At 39.0% G+C, this 17561-nt stretch overlaps 1 protein-coding gene across 1 annotated transcript in view; it reads right to left on the reverse strand.

Annotated features, from left to right (window-relative positions):
• Positions 1 to 7564: 7564 nt before the first annotated feature.
• The window catches only part of arhgap5 (Rho GTPase activating protein 5), an 86525-nt gene continuing 76528 nt past the window's right edge, over positions 7565 to 17561 (reverse strand). The window contains exons 6-7 of the mRNA XM_032546814.1: positions 15079 to 15184; positions 7565 to 12164 (exon numbers count right to left, since the gene is read on the reverse strand). Of these exons, the coding sequence (XP_032402705.1) occupies positions 11846 to 12164; positions 15079 to 15184 (425 nt within the window). The 3' untranslated portion in view covers positions 7565 to 11845. The remainder of the gene's footprint in view (positions 12165 to 15078; positions 15185 to 17561) is intronic.

Consider the following 17561-nt stretch of genomic DNA (forward strand, 5'->3'; position numbering starts at 1 on the left):
AATCCAGGCAGCACAGAGGAGCAAAAACTAGGAACTAGTCCAGGGGTGGGCAACTCCAGGCCTCGAGGGCCGGTCTCCTGCAACTTTTAGATGTATCAGTACTTCTACACACCTGAGTCAAATAATGAGGTCCTTAGCAGGACTCTGGAGAACTTGACTGCACTTAGGAGGTGATTCAACTATAGGATTCAAGTGTGTTGGATCAGGGAGACATCTAAGAGTTGCAGGACACCGGCCCTAGAGGACCAGGATTGCCCACCCCTGAACTAGTCTCTGATAGCAACTGGTAAACAGTAACCAATAGATGGCAGACAAGCAACAACTAGACAGTCCAGACAAGGACCTGACAGAACAAAAAACACAGGTGGGGTAATCAAGGGAACTAGACACAGCTGGGATCAATCAAGGGTAGACAGGACAACACGGAAACTCAACTGACACAGAAAACTAAATAAACATACAGAAAAACTCACATTTACTCACAAAACCTTACATTTATGAATTTTGACATGCAGTTTAACACATCAGGTTCAACAGGTACAAGTGGTATTTACCAAGAATACAAAATGGTTAAGTTCAAGTCATCAGTGTGAAACATCACCTTACAATTAACCAAAGGAAATGCAAAACTTATTTTCATCAGAGAGCATAACTTTGGACCACTCAGCAGCTGTCCAGTAATGTTTGTCTTTAGCTCAGGCAAGATACTTCTGATGCCGTCTGTTGTTCTAGAATGGCTTGACACAAGGAATGTCACAGCTGAAACCCATGTCTTGCATATGTGTGTGGTGGTTCTTGAAGCACCGAGTCCAGCTGCAGTTCACTCTCTGTGAATCTTCTCCACATTTTTAAATGGGTTTTGTTTCACAATCTTCTCCTGGATGTGGTTACTTGCTTGTCTACTTTTTCTACATCTTTTCTTTCCCCTCACCTCTATGAATGTGCTTGAACACAGAGCAAACAGCAACTCGTCATCACGGACTGTTTGAGTCCACCTCTAAACTGTACACTGCAACGCATCAGACAATAGAAACAGGCCTTTATATAAAAGTAATTGAGCTAAAACAGCTAGTCAGATCTTTGGGGTGGAACTGTCTTAACTGCCACACAATGGTGTCCGAAGGCGCGTCTTCATATTTTTGTATTTTTCTAAGATAATTAATTTCTTCTTTGTGGATTTGGTTTCTGATGATTATGATGAGCTGTTATGATTTTATGCATTTGATTGTCTGAATATAATTCTGGTTGATTGTGAAGTTGAACAGTGACTGTTGTCTTAGTGGTTTCACTTTTACACATGGCATTAATGCCTCCAAGAGGGGCTAATTACACTCTTTTTTTATTATTAAACTTTGCTAAATAGATGTTAGCGGTACTATGTGGGATTGAATCTGTGTAATAGCCGTGTAATATTAGTGGATATTAATCATATTCTATCATTTCAGGAACACAATGACCTGCGCAGTTAGAAGGGTTGCGGTGATCTGTTGTCTGTGTTTAATTTAATTCCAATAAAAACCTGTTTCTCCTGTCTGATACTGTTTTATTCTTACAAACACCTCTGTATTTAAAATACATTTTAACAGGTAGGATATTCTAGTAAAAGGATTAATGCATACATCTATAGCTTTTCATTTTCAACGGGTAGGATATTCAGATGGAAGGAAGTAAGATGAAGGAAGTGATCTTCTTGTGGTTTCATCGTGTATATAAATTGTTCCAATGCTAAGTTAAGCATAACTCCTAAGCTTCTACTTCAGTCCCGTCACTCAAATAATGTTATCCAATATATTTAACATTACCACAACCTGCTATAGTTTTCTACTTGTAAACATGACGGTAGCAGCTTTGGACGCGTAGCACCAGCAGATAGACTTAGCCATCTATCTGTGCTACGGTAGGAAAATCTGACAAGGCAGCACTGATAGTCAGAACACCGGCCACGCGCTGTGATTGTTAAGCTATGTCACTCCAGAGATACATCCAGGATCCTGGCGGCGCCAAAGAAGCAGGCTCCACTCACATACGAAGGCCAAACGGTCTTCATCAGACAGGATATGACTGCTGCTGTCAAGGAGATGCGCCGTGCGTTTAACGGGTGTGCAAACTTCTTATCAAAAAAGAGATGAGATTCTCCATGCAATACCCGGCTGTTCTGTCTTTTGCACACGGAGGGAAAACCCAATTGTTTCGATCACCCAAGGATGCACTTGCTTCCTGGATGAACTGAACTGAGACCATCTTATGGACTGGCTGGATACACACGTTGGACCTGACCTGGAGGTTAATGCTTTACTTTTTCTTTTCTCTACGGTGCAGAACTCAGTTGCAAAGTTATGTGGCTAATTGTTGGACAGATATTGCCCGATTTTAATTTTTATATACTTTGTGCCTCACATAGATAAACAAGATATGATAAAAAAAATATAAGATTTTTGGGTTAATTTTGGGGGCGCGTGATTGGCTGATACTTACATGTGAAGCCCATCTTATCCACTGATCTTATTTTGTCAGCAAAGGTTTAAAAATCAGCCTCTCTCCTCTTCTGCTCTACAGTGAGAGGTTTGACACACCGGCCCACCAGGTCAGGTCTGAACATCTACAGTTAACAATATTCACCCCACTGTTGCCAACTCAGTGACTTTCTTGCTATTTTTAGTGACATTTCAGACAAAAGAATTGGTATTGGTCAAAATCAAAATCGGCAGGTCAGGCTCTTTAAAAATCGGTAACCGGCCAGAAAACTGCAATCGGTGCAGCCCTACCTCATGACATTCTTTGATTAAATTAATTTCTCTTAAGCATAACTCCAATAGCTAAATATTTCATTTATATCAGATGAGTTTTCCTCCCCTGAGACTGTGGACCGGTACCGGTACTGGGTTGATTCTGTGTCTTGAAATGACTTTAACAGAAGTTTCACATAACTTATAAGTTGATGTAAAAATAATGTTTGTTCAAGTAACAAAATGATCAGCAGCAAACAACAAATCCCTAACTACAGCTTAGATCAGCTCATTGATATATCAATGCAGCAGCCATGTAGCCTGATGGAAAAAAATTTGCTAGACAATATCAAACATTGAGAAGTTTTAATTATTCTTATCATATGTTACCAAACACGCCATTTTGAAGCCAAAAAACCCTCAGAAATATACAGAGCCAACCATGAGAATCAACTAATTTCAAGTTAAAACTTAGCTTCACACAAAGACCCTCTTTCCAACAGGTCATCTATTCTGGGCATAGGATATGGATCAAACTGAGACAGAGAATTCAGATAACGAAAGTCAATACAAAATTTCAGTGAACCATCTTTTTTAGCTACGAGAACCACAGGGCTGCACCATTTACTAGTTGATATTTCAATGATGCCAAGATCCAACATAAAGTTGATCTCTTTCTTCAACTCTGGCACCAACCGCTCAGGAATCCTGTAGCTCTTCTGCCGAACTGGAGCATCTTTCTTGAGATAGATATCAAGTTGTACCAGGTCTGTAAAACCTAGAGTCTCTTAAAAAGAGTTCAGGATCCAGCAGAGCTGCAACCTCCTCCTGCTGGGCTGCTAACAGATAAGACAGATCAACCACACTGAGCTGTGTTTTGTTAGAGGGCAAAAACTTCTCCTTCACCTCCTCATCTTGAACCTCACAAATCAAGAGCTGCTGCACTGGTCTCTGAAGCATCTGGAATTCTTTCAGCAAATTCACATGAAATGTATGATGTTTTTTCACTCTGTCAGGCATAAACAGTTCACATGTGACCTTACCCACTTGTCGAGTCGTTTCATATGGGTCTTGCCACTTGGCAAGCAGCTTGTCATCTGAGGTTGGTGGCAGCAATGCTGGCCTGGTTTGAGGACCCTCTTTAGATTTCCAGTCATACCATCTTTTCTGGTTCTGTTGTGCCGTATTCATGCTCTCCTGTGCCAGAGTTGTCATCTCCTCCAATCTCTGTCGCATCTTGACCACATATGCCACGATGTTTTCCTCCACTGATTCAGGATGTTCCCAGTAGTCCTTCAGGAGGTCCAATGGTCCTCTCACTTGGCGCCCATAGAGCTGTTCAAAGGTCGAAAATCCAGTCGAAGCCTGTGCATCATATGGCGTATCAGAAAATACGCCTCCTCCTCCTCACCATGGACCCGGAGTCTGAACAACATGGAGGCTCTGAGAGTCATTATTAGACTGAGAGCAGCCAGACTAGTTTACTTTGCTAAATTATTATATTTAGCTAAATATTAGTGATGAGGAGCACAAGCAGGCCTCCTGATGCACTGATTTAAAAAATTGAAAAAAACATTAAAAAAACAAACAAAAAACAACAACAAAAAAACTCAAAAAGGACACTAGGGGCATCAAGGATAAAAGGGGAAGGGGCTCAAGCCCCCTTCGCCCCTCAGCCCCCCCTGTATGTGCCCGCTTAGACCAATTCCACTATATAAATCATCAGATATGGCGACATGTAAATTCAGCAGCACTTCGCTTTCACAGACGGTGGGGACTAGTCCAACTGTTATCATCACTTGGAAAGGAAGCTTAAAAAAAGGTAAGCTATGTGGACGTGATGTTAGCAAAGCTAGCTGTACGGCAGGGGTGTCAAACTCAATTTCACCGAGGGCCACTTCAGCATATTGGCCACCCTCAACGGGCCACATTGAGGGTATAAATCAGGAATGCCCAAGTGCAGTCCTCCAGACTGCAACTTTTAGATGCGTCCCTGCTAAAACATACCCCAGACAAAAAGTTGACTTCCCTCATTAGCAGCAACTCAGTTCTGTAGAGGCCTATGAATGAGTCAATGATCCAGGCGTGTTAGAGAAGGAACGCATCTAAAGTTGCAGAGTTATAGGTCTGGAAAACTAGACTTGGGCAACACTAGCATAAATGTATGAAAATACAATGTTAAAAATAAATTAAACACCTCATATTGTTAAATAACTGATTTTATGTATTCAAGTTTTAAATATTACATTTGAGTTTGCATGGATGTAAAATTACTGCTCAGTTTAAAAATTACAATATTTTTAAACTGAGCAGTTTAAAAATATGCTCAGTATTTTTAATCTGCTCAGCTAAACTTCGCTCTTTAGCTTGTTAGCTTGTCGATGTTTCAGTTTTATTCGCTGGGAAAATTAATCTTTGTCTGCTTTAAAGATAAGCAGACAAAGAATAAAAACAAGTTTTGATATTAACTCTCAACTTCATTCACAAAACTTTTTCGCTATTTCTTACACAACGAACATGTATTTCACATGAGAACAAAACAATGAGGTGATGTTGCCTGTAATTGAACACAAAGCTGATCCTCTTCACCCTGTCACCAACTCACACACATCCTCATTGTGTTGTGTTCTGTAAATAAACACAAAACAAGCAAAATCAATAAACTATATGCATATTCCTGTATACTGAGTTTTGGTTTTACATTCATTCTATTTAAATTTAGTTTGTTCGTGCTTACCAATGTTTTCCCCTGGTCAGTTCGTCGATGTCTGGTTTTAGTTCTTGTGCTGAGGAAATCCGCAAAACGGCGTGTAGGTTTTCATCAGTAATGCGCGATCTGGTCTTGGTCTTGTTTAAATTCATTTTTGAAAACATCTGTTCGCACAGATAGGTGCTTCCAAACATGGACAAAACAGCTGTGGCATCAAATCAGGGGGCAGTAGACGGTAAAAGTCCTGGATTGAAACATCACGGAACTTCGCTCTTTAGCTTGTTAGCTTGTCGACGTTTCAGTTTTATTCGCTGGGAAAATTAATAATCAGCTTGAGGTGACTCTGCTGCACTCTAGTGGCGAGAAGCCGTAATGTTGGCTGGTAAGAATCGGAAGGCATTATGGGAGATGTAGTTTGTAGTCTATTCGTGCTCAAAACTTATTTGAAGTCAATCAATGGGGATGTAAAACGGTGGTGGGGGGAGAGGGCCACATAAAATGACGTAGCGGGCCACATGTGGCCCGCGGGCCTTGAGTTTGACACATGTGCTGTACATATGTTGCATCTGCGATGAAAAAAAGTTGCCACTCACTGCTATTTGCAGGTCAGCTTCCGCGTTTGGGGAAAAGCGGCTCGGTCATTTCTGGTCTATTGACAATGGCATTTTATACTAGGTGCTTGCAGGGCTTTGCCAATGTAAAAATTAACGATGTACGTCGATCCGAAGCTCTAACAAATAAGCTGAAGAAAGGTTTTAAGATGTTCGCCTCGTTATACATTCACAGATACGAAGGTGAGTTTTACTTTCTTTAAACTTTGTGGCTAATATTAACTTTTTAGCTTATGCTAGTATGCAATATTCTGACATTTTTCTTATAAAAATGTGCTATTTACTATCTAAACATTTTAATCCATTCTAACGGACAATGTTTTTTTTACCTTATTTTGTACATATTTTCACGTATATTATGTGTGTTTATTGTCGTTAGTGTCAAACAGAGACCAAGTAATTGGGGAGATTACGGTTTGGGCTTTTTGCTTCCAAAGCATGAGGAAGTACAACAAGCCCATAGCTTAAACGTAGAGTTCTAGTTCAGCTGACTGTTCAGGTTCGAAGTTGTTGCTTTTAGAAAAATATGGCCATATTCCTTAAGGTCTCTGTGTTATTTTGTTTTATTACCTTTGCATGCTTCTTGTGAAGAGCTCAAATAGGATTGTGTTTACAGCGGTGTGACCAGGCGGATCAGTTGTTTGGCACTCTGACTGTGGTCTGCTCACTCATTGCCATACACTCGCTCTTTCAGGCTGAATACAGAAGTGTTTCCATGGAAATAACACAGGTCACAAGTCTAAAACCTTTCTTCAGCATTTTGAGTTGCATACATGGTTAATAAGGCTGAACATATAATCCAGACATCTGTTTTTTAATACTCTGCATTTTGTGATTTTGCTGAGATAAAGCAGTTTTTCCCCTCTTTGCTGTAACTTTCTGTAAATACAATAATTAGACATGTTCTAGTCTAAAAGCACTAAAGCCTTCCTGTCTCAGGATTCTGAGGTGCTTAAACAGTAAATAAAGTTGAACATATAATTCAGACATTAGTTTCTTTAGACTTTTTTGTACTTATATAAAAGTACAAGGTCTGTATCCAAGTACAAAGTGGGGAGAAAAGTAGTTTTCCCCCACTTTGCTATAAGCCTCTGAATACAATGATTTAACATTGTATTCAGAGACCATGTCTGAAATAAACATGTTCTTGTTTATATCTCAGATATTCTCATGATCTGAGACACTGAATTATATGAATGCCATTATATTCCAAAATTACAAGCTATACAGGCTTGAAAAACATTATTTTATGTGAAGAGTGACAAAAATATTTTATTTCTATGCAATCCCAAGTGAATATCTTTTAGTGAAATATTGGGACAGATCAGAAAACGCAACACAAAATTCCATCAGGGGTTTCTGATCATCCAAGCTTCCAGTCAGCAGTGATCAGATCTTCTCTTTGATAGCAGGTCTGGCAATAAAGTCTGACCGTCAATCTGAACATCACAGTTGTACATCATACTTTGTAGTTGGTTTAGTGAAAAACAATTTAGAGACAACACAGCTGGGGAAAACACTGTTGAAGATGTTCTTTATTTCTGAAAATCATTTTATTGACTGTAGTAATAGTTTGTACACTGGTATGACTGAAAGGGGGATTGTAACAAAACGGTAAATCAAAGGAACTGATTTGTTGAAAACTACAGATAAACATATCATTACGTAGCATTTTAATACCTAACAGTTGATGACACCCAGCCCCAGAAAAAAAACCTTAAGTAAATAGAAGTGATTCTGTTTACTCCAAAAATCCCCTCTAGTCCAGCAATATGCCATATTTATTACATGTTGATGAATACCAGCACATTTTAGCTAAACGGATTTTGAACTTTTCTTCAGCCCCTCAGACACACAATCCAAAGTGTCCTATAAATGAACCAGGTTCTGGCCTAGCTTCTTTCCCTTTAATGAGAGATCTGATCCCAAATTAAAACCCAAATATTTGAGATATTTCACACTTTCTTCAATCTTCACAGTTTGTCTCCTCTTATATTTTAACTTGTAAATACAAATTTTTGGCACTTCTTGTCTGAAGGCATCAAAAATTCCTTGTCTGAATTAATATTCAGCACATTTCAGGATCTTCATTTATATCAGTTTTGCCCAAAGAAGGTCTTGGAGGGCCGGCATCCCACATGTTTTAGTTCTCTCCCTGGTTTAACGCACCTGGATCCAATGATGGCTCATTAGAGGCCTAAGAAGAACATTGGCCTGCTGAAAAGGTTGTTACTACCACCAAGGAGAGAACTAAAACATGCAGGATGCCGGCCCTCCGGCCCACTTTGGGCACCACTGATTTAGATAGTTCTACTGAATAGCACACTAGGACTATCAAAGGTGCATATTTGAAAAGAACAGCCTTAAAGTACAAGGCATGGAGAAATTTCAGTTGTGAACACATCTGCCTGAATCTTTTACCACTTCTGGGGTAATCAATTTGATACAGGAGGGAAAATGACAAAGCACTAATTGCAACAACAAAAAAAATGTAGTTTGACAGATGAAAAATATATTTTTTAAAAATATTTTTAAAAAATGCAATAAAATATACTTACATATGCCATATGTTTTTAATTTACTTTAGGAAAACATCAGCTGGTTTTAAAAGCAGAAGCTGCTACAGCTTTTAAAACTGTGGTTGTTCAGAAATACTTTTACTATATTTTACTTTAAAAAGCCTCTGAGTTTAATACAGTTATGCCTTTCATAAAGGTGCACTGATTGTAGATTTCTGGCCAATCAACGATCTTCCAATTTTGGTCGACACCTGCTTTTTGTCTGAAAAGCCATAACAGTCACAAAGTTAACAACAGTGAGGTTATTATTGTTAACCACAATAACCATGCAGATATGCCCTGGTGGGCGGGTCAGCCAGTCCTCTTTCTCAGCAGAAGCACAGTGGCAGATTTTCAGACTTTTGTGAAAGTAGTAGATAAGATCGGTGGATAACATCAGTTTCTCATGCAAGTATCGCCAAATTGCCCATCACCCAACATTACGAAAATCTGGGCCAATTTAATGTGGCACTTCTTTATAATTCAGAGTAATGAATGGTGTGTTCAGGTTAGTAACTTGGGGTTGTAGTTTGGCAATGGCAGTGGAGGGAGTGAACGAAACCATGCAGTTTGTGTTGGCCACGCGTCCAAATATTGAGCAAATAAAGTCGGAACAAGAGGAATGTTTAATAGATTTTATTGCTGGCAAAGATATCGTGGCCCTACTCCCCTTAGTGTTGTTTACAGCGTATGCAAATTTCATTAAGCTACACACACGTCATGGCCAAACGTTAGCGATTGGGTAAAATTTACAACTTCAACAAAGTAGCAATAGTTTCTCGATAGTCGAGAGTCTAGACCCTCTGGATGAAGCAAGGCCCAGAACAAGGGGCTGGTTTTTACCAGGCTACCAATTATCCAAATTGAGACTCGTGAATCATGATCCTGTAGGAAAACAAAATCAACTAGTTAAAGGACATGAGTTGTACATTTTAAAATGGTAAAAATAAAAAACATTGGCTATAAATGAATTTTTCCTAATCAAAAAGTATCTAAGGACAGAAAGATATTTCACAGATTTAATACATGCTTTATAGTCCCCCTCAATCACTGGATGAGATAAAAAATGAACACCTATCAGCAATAGCCATCTGGAGTGACAGCCAGACCTCTGAAACTACTTTGTTTGGGAGAATATGATGTTTTGTTGGGGAACAAAAAAAAATGCTTAATTTTTTATATAATGAATATAGGCCAATAACAATAAATGTTAAACTGCTTTCTTGCAAAGACATTTTGTACCTCAGATGAGCAACATAAAAACAGAACTATGGCAATATCAGTGTTGGAAATCCTTGCAGACATAAGCATTAGTGGTTGTTTTTTATTAGAAGCTTCCCTTTGAAATGTAGAGTAGAGTTAGGGTAAAGTACCACAAAATTGCACTCTTTACAGAAAATATTAAAGAAATAATAATAAAAAAAGTAAGATTTATAATACAATTTTAGAATTTTTTGAATTGTAAAATAAAGAGTAATATAATATCTATAGCAAGCAGCAAAAACAAGTGTTATCCAGATGGACAGAAGATTGAGAAAATAAGCTATAATAAATGTTTATCATCCTGTAGCAAAAGGCAGGCAAGGATGTAGATTTCTGAAATATTTTACTCACAGGATGAATTGAGAGACCTGGAAACTAGGAAAGGAGATTTGTTGTTTAAGTATCACAGATGAAGATTGAGACTTTCTTCCTTTCTTTTTCTGAGTTGTACTGACCCAGTATGATCACCTATCCTAACCCCACCTACCTTACTCACCCCAAATGTGCACATACCCACATTCACATCACAAATAAACAAAAAACATTCACCATAATAAACATATATGATCATAGCTTGTGACAGATTAGGATCCAGTACCCTGTGGTAGTTTGTTACTTAAGAAACTTGTGATTTATATATTTATATATAGACTTATATACTTCTTTCCTCTATTTAGGGAAACTATTTGACAAAAAAAATATGATATTAAAGATGTGATTTCCTCCAGGAACAACAAAAAAGCTAATGCAAATGAGATTTTTTTCTGTTGAAATATTGCCCTTAAAAAGTCAAATAAAGTGGTGGGGATCCTATCAAGGGCTCTTAGTGTTCAAGTTTTTCACTTCATTTTGTATAGTTGACTTTTTTTCATAAAGTGGTAAAAACATGCAAATTTCAGACAAAGAGAAATAAAGAAATTAAGGAAATAGGGTGACAACACCAAGAAGACACGGGGAGCTGTCTCTTTAAGAAACTGAAGAGTTGAGCATGAGAAGTTAAGCCTGGTTCTCCTGGACAGAGTGACACCAGTCTTCAGAACCCGAACGCCAACCACATGTAAGTTTCTACAGATAAATCATCCAACACTTCAGCATTGTTACACAACAGCAAACACACACCCACACACATACAACATGGATAGAAATCAGATGTTACCAAAATATAAAAAAATATGACAGGATAAAGCAAGCAAACAACATGAATTGCAATATGGACCATTGACACTAGTCGTGCATGGGCTGTCCTTTAAGGGCTCCTTTAGGCTTGTGTAGTGGAAAAGGAATTGTTTAGTATTGAAAACCTATTACCTCCTGAAAACATTAAAGGTGCAGGGCTTAAAGTTCAGAATGCTGTTTTAGTTTCACAGGTTGAGACTCAAACATGTCCCAAACTGACTCGAAGTCAGAAACTGTTTTCCTGTGCCAGAATCTGCAGGAAGACTAGAATCCCCTTGGTGTGTGTATGTCATTATCATTATACTCTCATCAGGTTTTCAAATGAGAATATCAGTTGTAATGTTTACCTTCCCTTTAGTGGTGCCCAGATGGCATCAGGAGGCTGGGCCTGTAACAGGACAAAAAACAACTTGGTGTGCTTTTCCATGAAGGTAGAAATGGAGTCTTTGCCCCAAATATGTTGAAAAATTCTTGAACTAGGTTTGATTCCTTTAAAGAACTAGCATTATGTGCCTAGATCAGCTCATTCCTCACTGTATTCAGTTTGATCTAAATTATGCAATCCATAATGTGATGTGCAATTCCATAATCCCAGACTGAGCTTCCAAAATGAGCCCATCTCCCAGATCCAGACTGGTCCAACATCCCACCAAGCACTCTCTGAACCCAAAGCTGAAAGAATATTTAAAAAAAAGGATCAGCCACTGATGTGAAGCAGAAGAAGGACCTCCAGCATCTCCCTATGTTTACAGCTGGAAGCACATACTGAACTCCCGATGCCCCAGAATACTTATTGGTGTGTTAAATGAGGGGGTCAGGGGTCAGCGTGTGTTGTATCTGCTGGGGCTGCAGAGGGGGGGGCAGCTGCAGGGGTAGAAGAGCCTCCACCATGTTGTGGCAATGTGGCGGGGGTGTTCCCTCATTGCTGGAGGTCTCGGCCACGTCACCCCCATGGAAGAAATAGTCGCACTGCACGATGAACGTCTCGATGACGGCCTGGTTGAGCTTCGTGGTGGATAGCGTGTCCCTGTTCTCAAAGTCAGGACGCATGAGGGTGGGCCAGAAACAGATGGACAGGTTGTCGGCTGTCATCAGGGTGGTCTTGCTATGCTGGCTTACCCTGACCAGGGAACAAATCCACACAACACAATCTTTAGAATAAACATGTACGAGCCATCAGATTTTATACACAAATAATTGCTGCTAGCACCAAATGTTTGTGTGGCAGTGGGACACAGGAAACGGTCCAAGAAGAATTCAAAACTCAGTAAAAATGATCCAATAAGAAGAAAGCTACACTAAACCTAACAGCAGAAGTCAAGCAGTATAATGTTCATGTCTATAGTAATTAAATAATAAGATACATATCCGGGATCTAGGAGATTCTAGAGGCGTCCCTGTGTCACCCTGAAGTGAGATAAGTCACTGGTAGCTCATTGTTTATGGAGTCAGAAAGATTTTTTGCCTGTCAAACGTCACCAATTTTGATTGAGCCACATGTGTGGCTTACAGAATTTCTTTTCCACACAATATATTTTAATTTATTTTCAGATACATAATTTCTTTTTGCAAATGAATTAACACAAAGCTTTAAACTTCTACAGCCGCTGGAAAAAATCTTAAAGTGTGAATCAGACATAAACCGGAGGTGTGCTTTTATTTTGAAAGGAGGACGCTGCAACTTGTGCTGTCGCTCACGTCAAACTCGAGAGCAGGCTAGCTTTACTGTCATTTCCAAAGAGGCGGCTAACTTTACTGCAGTGACAGATGGGGGTTCTGATGCTGGCTGTCGGCTTCTATGTAACACTTCTGATAATAGAATAGAATAGAATTCAACTTTATTGTCATTGCACTGTCACAAGTACAAGCAACGAGATGTAGTTTGCATCTATCCAGAAGTGCTCTACGAGATATAAATATTTATTTACAGATGTACAAGACTATGTATATATGGACTATAAGGGGTTATAGCAAAGAGATATAGATATTGTGTATAAATATAAATATGGGAGCTGTATGCACAGATTATACAGAATATACAGATTATACAAGAATGTTAGGGAATGGATTATATCATGTATATACAAGATATACATCGCTGTATATCTTGTATATAATATAATACAAGATAAATAATGGCAGATAATGCTAACACTACTGTAGGAGCATTAACAATGTTATTTAAAATATTCATTGCCTCACTCACTGAGTCGCTCGCAGCTATTTTTTGTCCGTGAAAACCCTCTTTTTCCTTCCTGGGGTCCAATCAGAAACTGAGATTTTAAGTTAACTTCCATTGCATGCGAGTACATGTGAGAGAGTTTGTAAGTTTTGTAAGTTCTCATTGGGATCACTGATTATTATATAATGTTTATCAAACAGATAATGCATGGAAATGATACAGTCTGACTGTATTTAAAACAGAAAAGGCACTGACCTTTATTTACATGCAACTTTTTGATCAGAGAGACAATTGATACCAACTGCTTCTTAGTGGCAATAAAACAGCAGGTTTGTGTTGCTAAGGTAAACATGTCTGCTTATTACCAAAACATTCATCATTAATATCGATGTCCTGCAATAAGGACTTATTTGGTAACATTTACAATATGAAGATAACTAGCTCACACTCAGGCTGAAACGATTAATCGTATTAATTGATTGTTGAAATAATCTACTAATTTAGAAATCAAAATCGATTAATTAACAGACTTGAAAAGTTTTAGAACAACCTGGTTCAAATTCAGTAAAAAATCTATTATGTTTTGCTGTTCAATTGCTGTTCCCCAGATCAGCCCTACACTGTATTGATTGATGCAGCAGAAAGAGCATGAGCTTTTTACATAATATTAAAATGATTTTTAGCTTCACTTTGGTGGAAATGATCAAGGTTTTACTAAATGGATGCTGTTGTTATTCATTGGGAAATAAAATGTTTATTTTTCTATTCAAAATACAGGAACTGAATTATTTGTATTTGCTTTTTCTTGGGCTGCACAGTGGCACAGTTAGTTGTTTGAAAGACAACCATTGACACCTTACACATGAGGGCAAGTCATAAAATCTCAGTCCATTGCAGAGCAACACAGAGACAGACAGAACAAACAACCATGCACACACACTCACACCTAAGGAGAATTTAGAGGCCAATCAACCTAACAGTCATGCTTTTGGACTGTGGGAAGAAGATGGAGTACCTGGAGAGAACCCACACATGCAGAAAGAACCCAAGACCTTTTTGCTGCAAGGCATCAACATTACCTGTCAAGTCAGCAGTCATCCCCATGACTGTGTAGTCTACAGAACTAAACTGAGAGACAGTTTAAAAACCTTTGCAGGTATTTCAAGTTAATTAGCTGATTAGAGTGTGGCACTGATATCTTCAATATAGAACCTTCTCAAAATATTCAAATTTTCTGAGATACTGAATTTGGGGTTTTCATCAGTTGCTAGTTCTAATCATCAACATTAAAATAAATAAGCACTCAAAATATATCAGCCTGTGTGTAATAAACACAAGTTTTACTTTTTGAATGGAATTACTGACATAAATCATGATTTTTTTTAATTTTATATATATATTTATTTTATATATATATATATATATATATATACACACACAAAGAAAGTGTAAAGGATGCATAAAATATTTGAGAAAATGGAAGCAGCTGAAAACTTCCCCAAGATCGACACCAGGGGGCAGCAAAGCAGAAGGAAAAGACCAAAGTTGAACCTTCAGCAGCTTACTGGTTTTCTGCTAAAAATCAAGCATTGATGTTCAGCTACAACCAGGACACCTCTGGGACAGGTTCACAGGATGTTTATGCTGATGTAATCACACATGATGTGATTAAGATACAAGACACAGACTTGTTTAGATTCACGCCTGGTGCTAAAGTTCCATACCGAGGATCTCTATGAAATGTAGATGCATAAAAATCAAACTTAGTCTAATTAATGGTCTTTAACTTGAGCTAGCTTCTTAAGAGCTCTTGATTTCTTGTGTGTTTCTCACTGTGTGAAACTTTTCTTACCTGTTCAGATGTGTGATTATGTATTTGAAGATCTGGTAGTTGATGGAAGGAAACTTCTTCACAATCTCTCGCAACACCTCTAGCCGCTCAATGTAGTCCATGAGTTCTAACACACACACATGCACACACACACACACACACACAGGGAAACTGACATTTTACAAACAGCTTGTTTGTGTGTGTGACGATATGAATACAAAATTTTTTATTCATTAAAGAGTGAAATACTTATGGTCTTTATTTAATTAACATTTTGATGACTGGATCTAACAAAAAAAATAATTGTCCCAGAAAAATTTAATGCGACATATTTTAAAGCATATTTTAATGTATATATTTTAAAATATTTATTTTTTATGACTATTTTTCTAACTTTAAAGGGGACATATCATGCATGCAAAATCCACTTTTTCAGTTCTTAACGGGATCCAGGATTAGTTGAAAATGTTGGCCTAAATGCCACACTACAACACTGTTGGCTCTAATAAAAAAAGTCAGGAAAATCTGGATCGCTTCCCACACCGAACACAATTTCTACATTTGTGTTCCCAACATTTTCCTCCAGAAGTCTTTAAGAGGTGAGTGTTGCCTTCACAAGCTAAAAACAAATGCCATGTGGTCAGTTTTTATCCACAAAGCGCCTATGACAGAACACCTTGATAGTGAAACATGCCTTGAGAAACAGACAGCACTGGAAGGTCTTTGGAAAGCTAAAGGAGTTCTGCGGCAGTAGTACCAGCGACACTACTGCTGCCCAGTTTATGTCCAGACCAAAACCGGACCCTAACCAACTGTTACCGGACCGGACACAGAACTACAGACGCTGGAGAAAACATCAGAGAAGCAGTGCTGGGAGCTCTTTTAAATGCTAACAGAGCTAGAACACTGGTATTGAAAACCACAACAGACACTGGAGGAAGACTGGACCCTAAACAGCCGTTACCGGACCGGACACAGATTAAGTCTATTGTTACAACTAATCATGAATCCTTTATTACACATTTTTTGTGTACTTTGTCTAGGAGTGAAAATTTTTTTTATATAATTTTCTCCCAGTTCTGTGTAGATATCTTTGTACTCATTTTGGGTTATATTTTTCAGTATGTTAATTTTTCACTTTAATATTTTTCTTGTCTATGACACCACCGCATTTGCTGTGGATCTGCTAAACAAGGTCATGGCTATTCAGTTTTGTTAATCCAACACTTTTTTCCTTGCAGCAATTTTAAGATAAGATAAGATAAGATAAATCTTTATTGTCATTGTCACAAGGACAACGAAATTCAAAGGGTGCCATCAGTCGGTGCACATGCCCAAAAACAAAAGATAACTGTCTCACAATTCACACACAACGCAAGAATCAACAAACAACTGGCAAAAATAAATAAATAAATAAGAACAGCCACATTTATACATCATTTATGATGATTAATGGTTGTTTTTGATTGCATTTAGTTTTGTTATTGCTATCGGGTAGAAACTGTCTCTGAGACGATTGGTTCTTGTTCTGGTTGCTCTGTATCTTCTGCCTGAAGGCAGCAGTGTGAACAGAGAATGTCCGGGGTGAGAAGTGTCCTTTGTGATGTGTTGTGCTTTTCTTAGACAGCGGTCGCTGTGCAAGTCCTCCAGTGAGGGGAGAGGGCAGCCAATGATTTTTTGGGCTGTATTCACAACCCTTTGGAGAGCTTTCCTTTGAGCCGTAGTGCTGCTGTTATACCATACGCAGATACAGTAGGTCAGTATGCTCTCTATGGAGCACTTGTAGAAGGACACTAGCAGCTTCTCCTTGATGTTGTTCCTCCTGAGAACCCTCAGGAAGTACAGTCTTTGCTGGGCCTTTTTTATCAGCTCGAAGGTGTTCATGTTCCATGTGAGGCCCTGCTCAATGTGGACCCCCAGGAAACGGAAATCAGCTACCCTCTCCACACATTTTCCCCCAATGGTTAGTGGTGTAATGTCCGTTTTATTCCTCCTGTAATCTATTATGAGTTCTTTTGTCTTTGAGCTGTTGAGGAGCAGATTGTTCTCCCTGCACCACTGCAACAGCCGCTCCACCTCACCCCTGTAGGCGGACTCGTCGCCTCCTGAGATGAGCCCCACCACTGTGGTGTCATCAGCAAACTTGATGATGGTGTTGCTGTGGTGGGCAGAGGTGCAGTCGTATGTGTACAGACAATAGAGCAGGGGGCTCAGCACACAGTCCTGTGGAGAGCCAGTACTAAGACTGAGGGCAGTGGATGTATGTTTTCTCACCCTAACTCTCTGCTGTCAGTTGGTCAGTAAGCTCAGAATCCACATGCAGGTGGAGTGAGGGAGGCCCAGGTCCCCCAATTTGTCCACCAGTCTGTGAGGGAGGATGGTATTAAAAGCAGAGCTGTAGTCTACAAAGAGCATCCGCACATAGCTCCCCTGCTGCTCCAGATGTGACAGAGCAGCACGGAGGGCCGTGATCACAGCGTCCTCTGTGGATCTGTTGGCTCTGT

Source organism: Xiphophorus hellerii, chromosome 19 (assembly GCF_003331165.1).
Source record: "Xiphophorus hellerii strain 12219 chromosome 19, Xiphophorus_hellerii-4.1, whole genome shotgun sequence".
In the NCBI taxonomy this organism is placed as follows: Eukaryota; Metazoa; Chordata; class Actinopteri; order Cyprinodontiformes; family Poeciliidae; genus Xiphophorus; species Xiphophorus hellerii.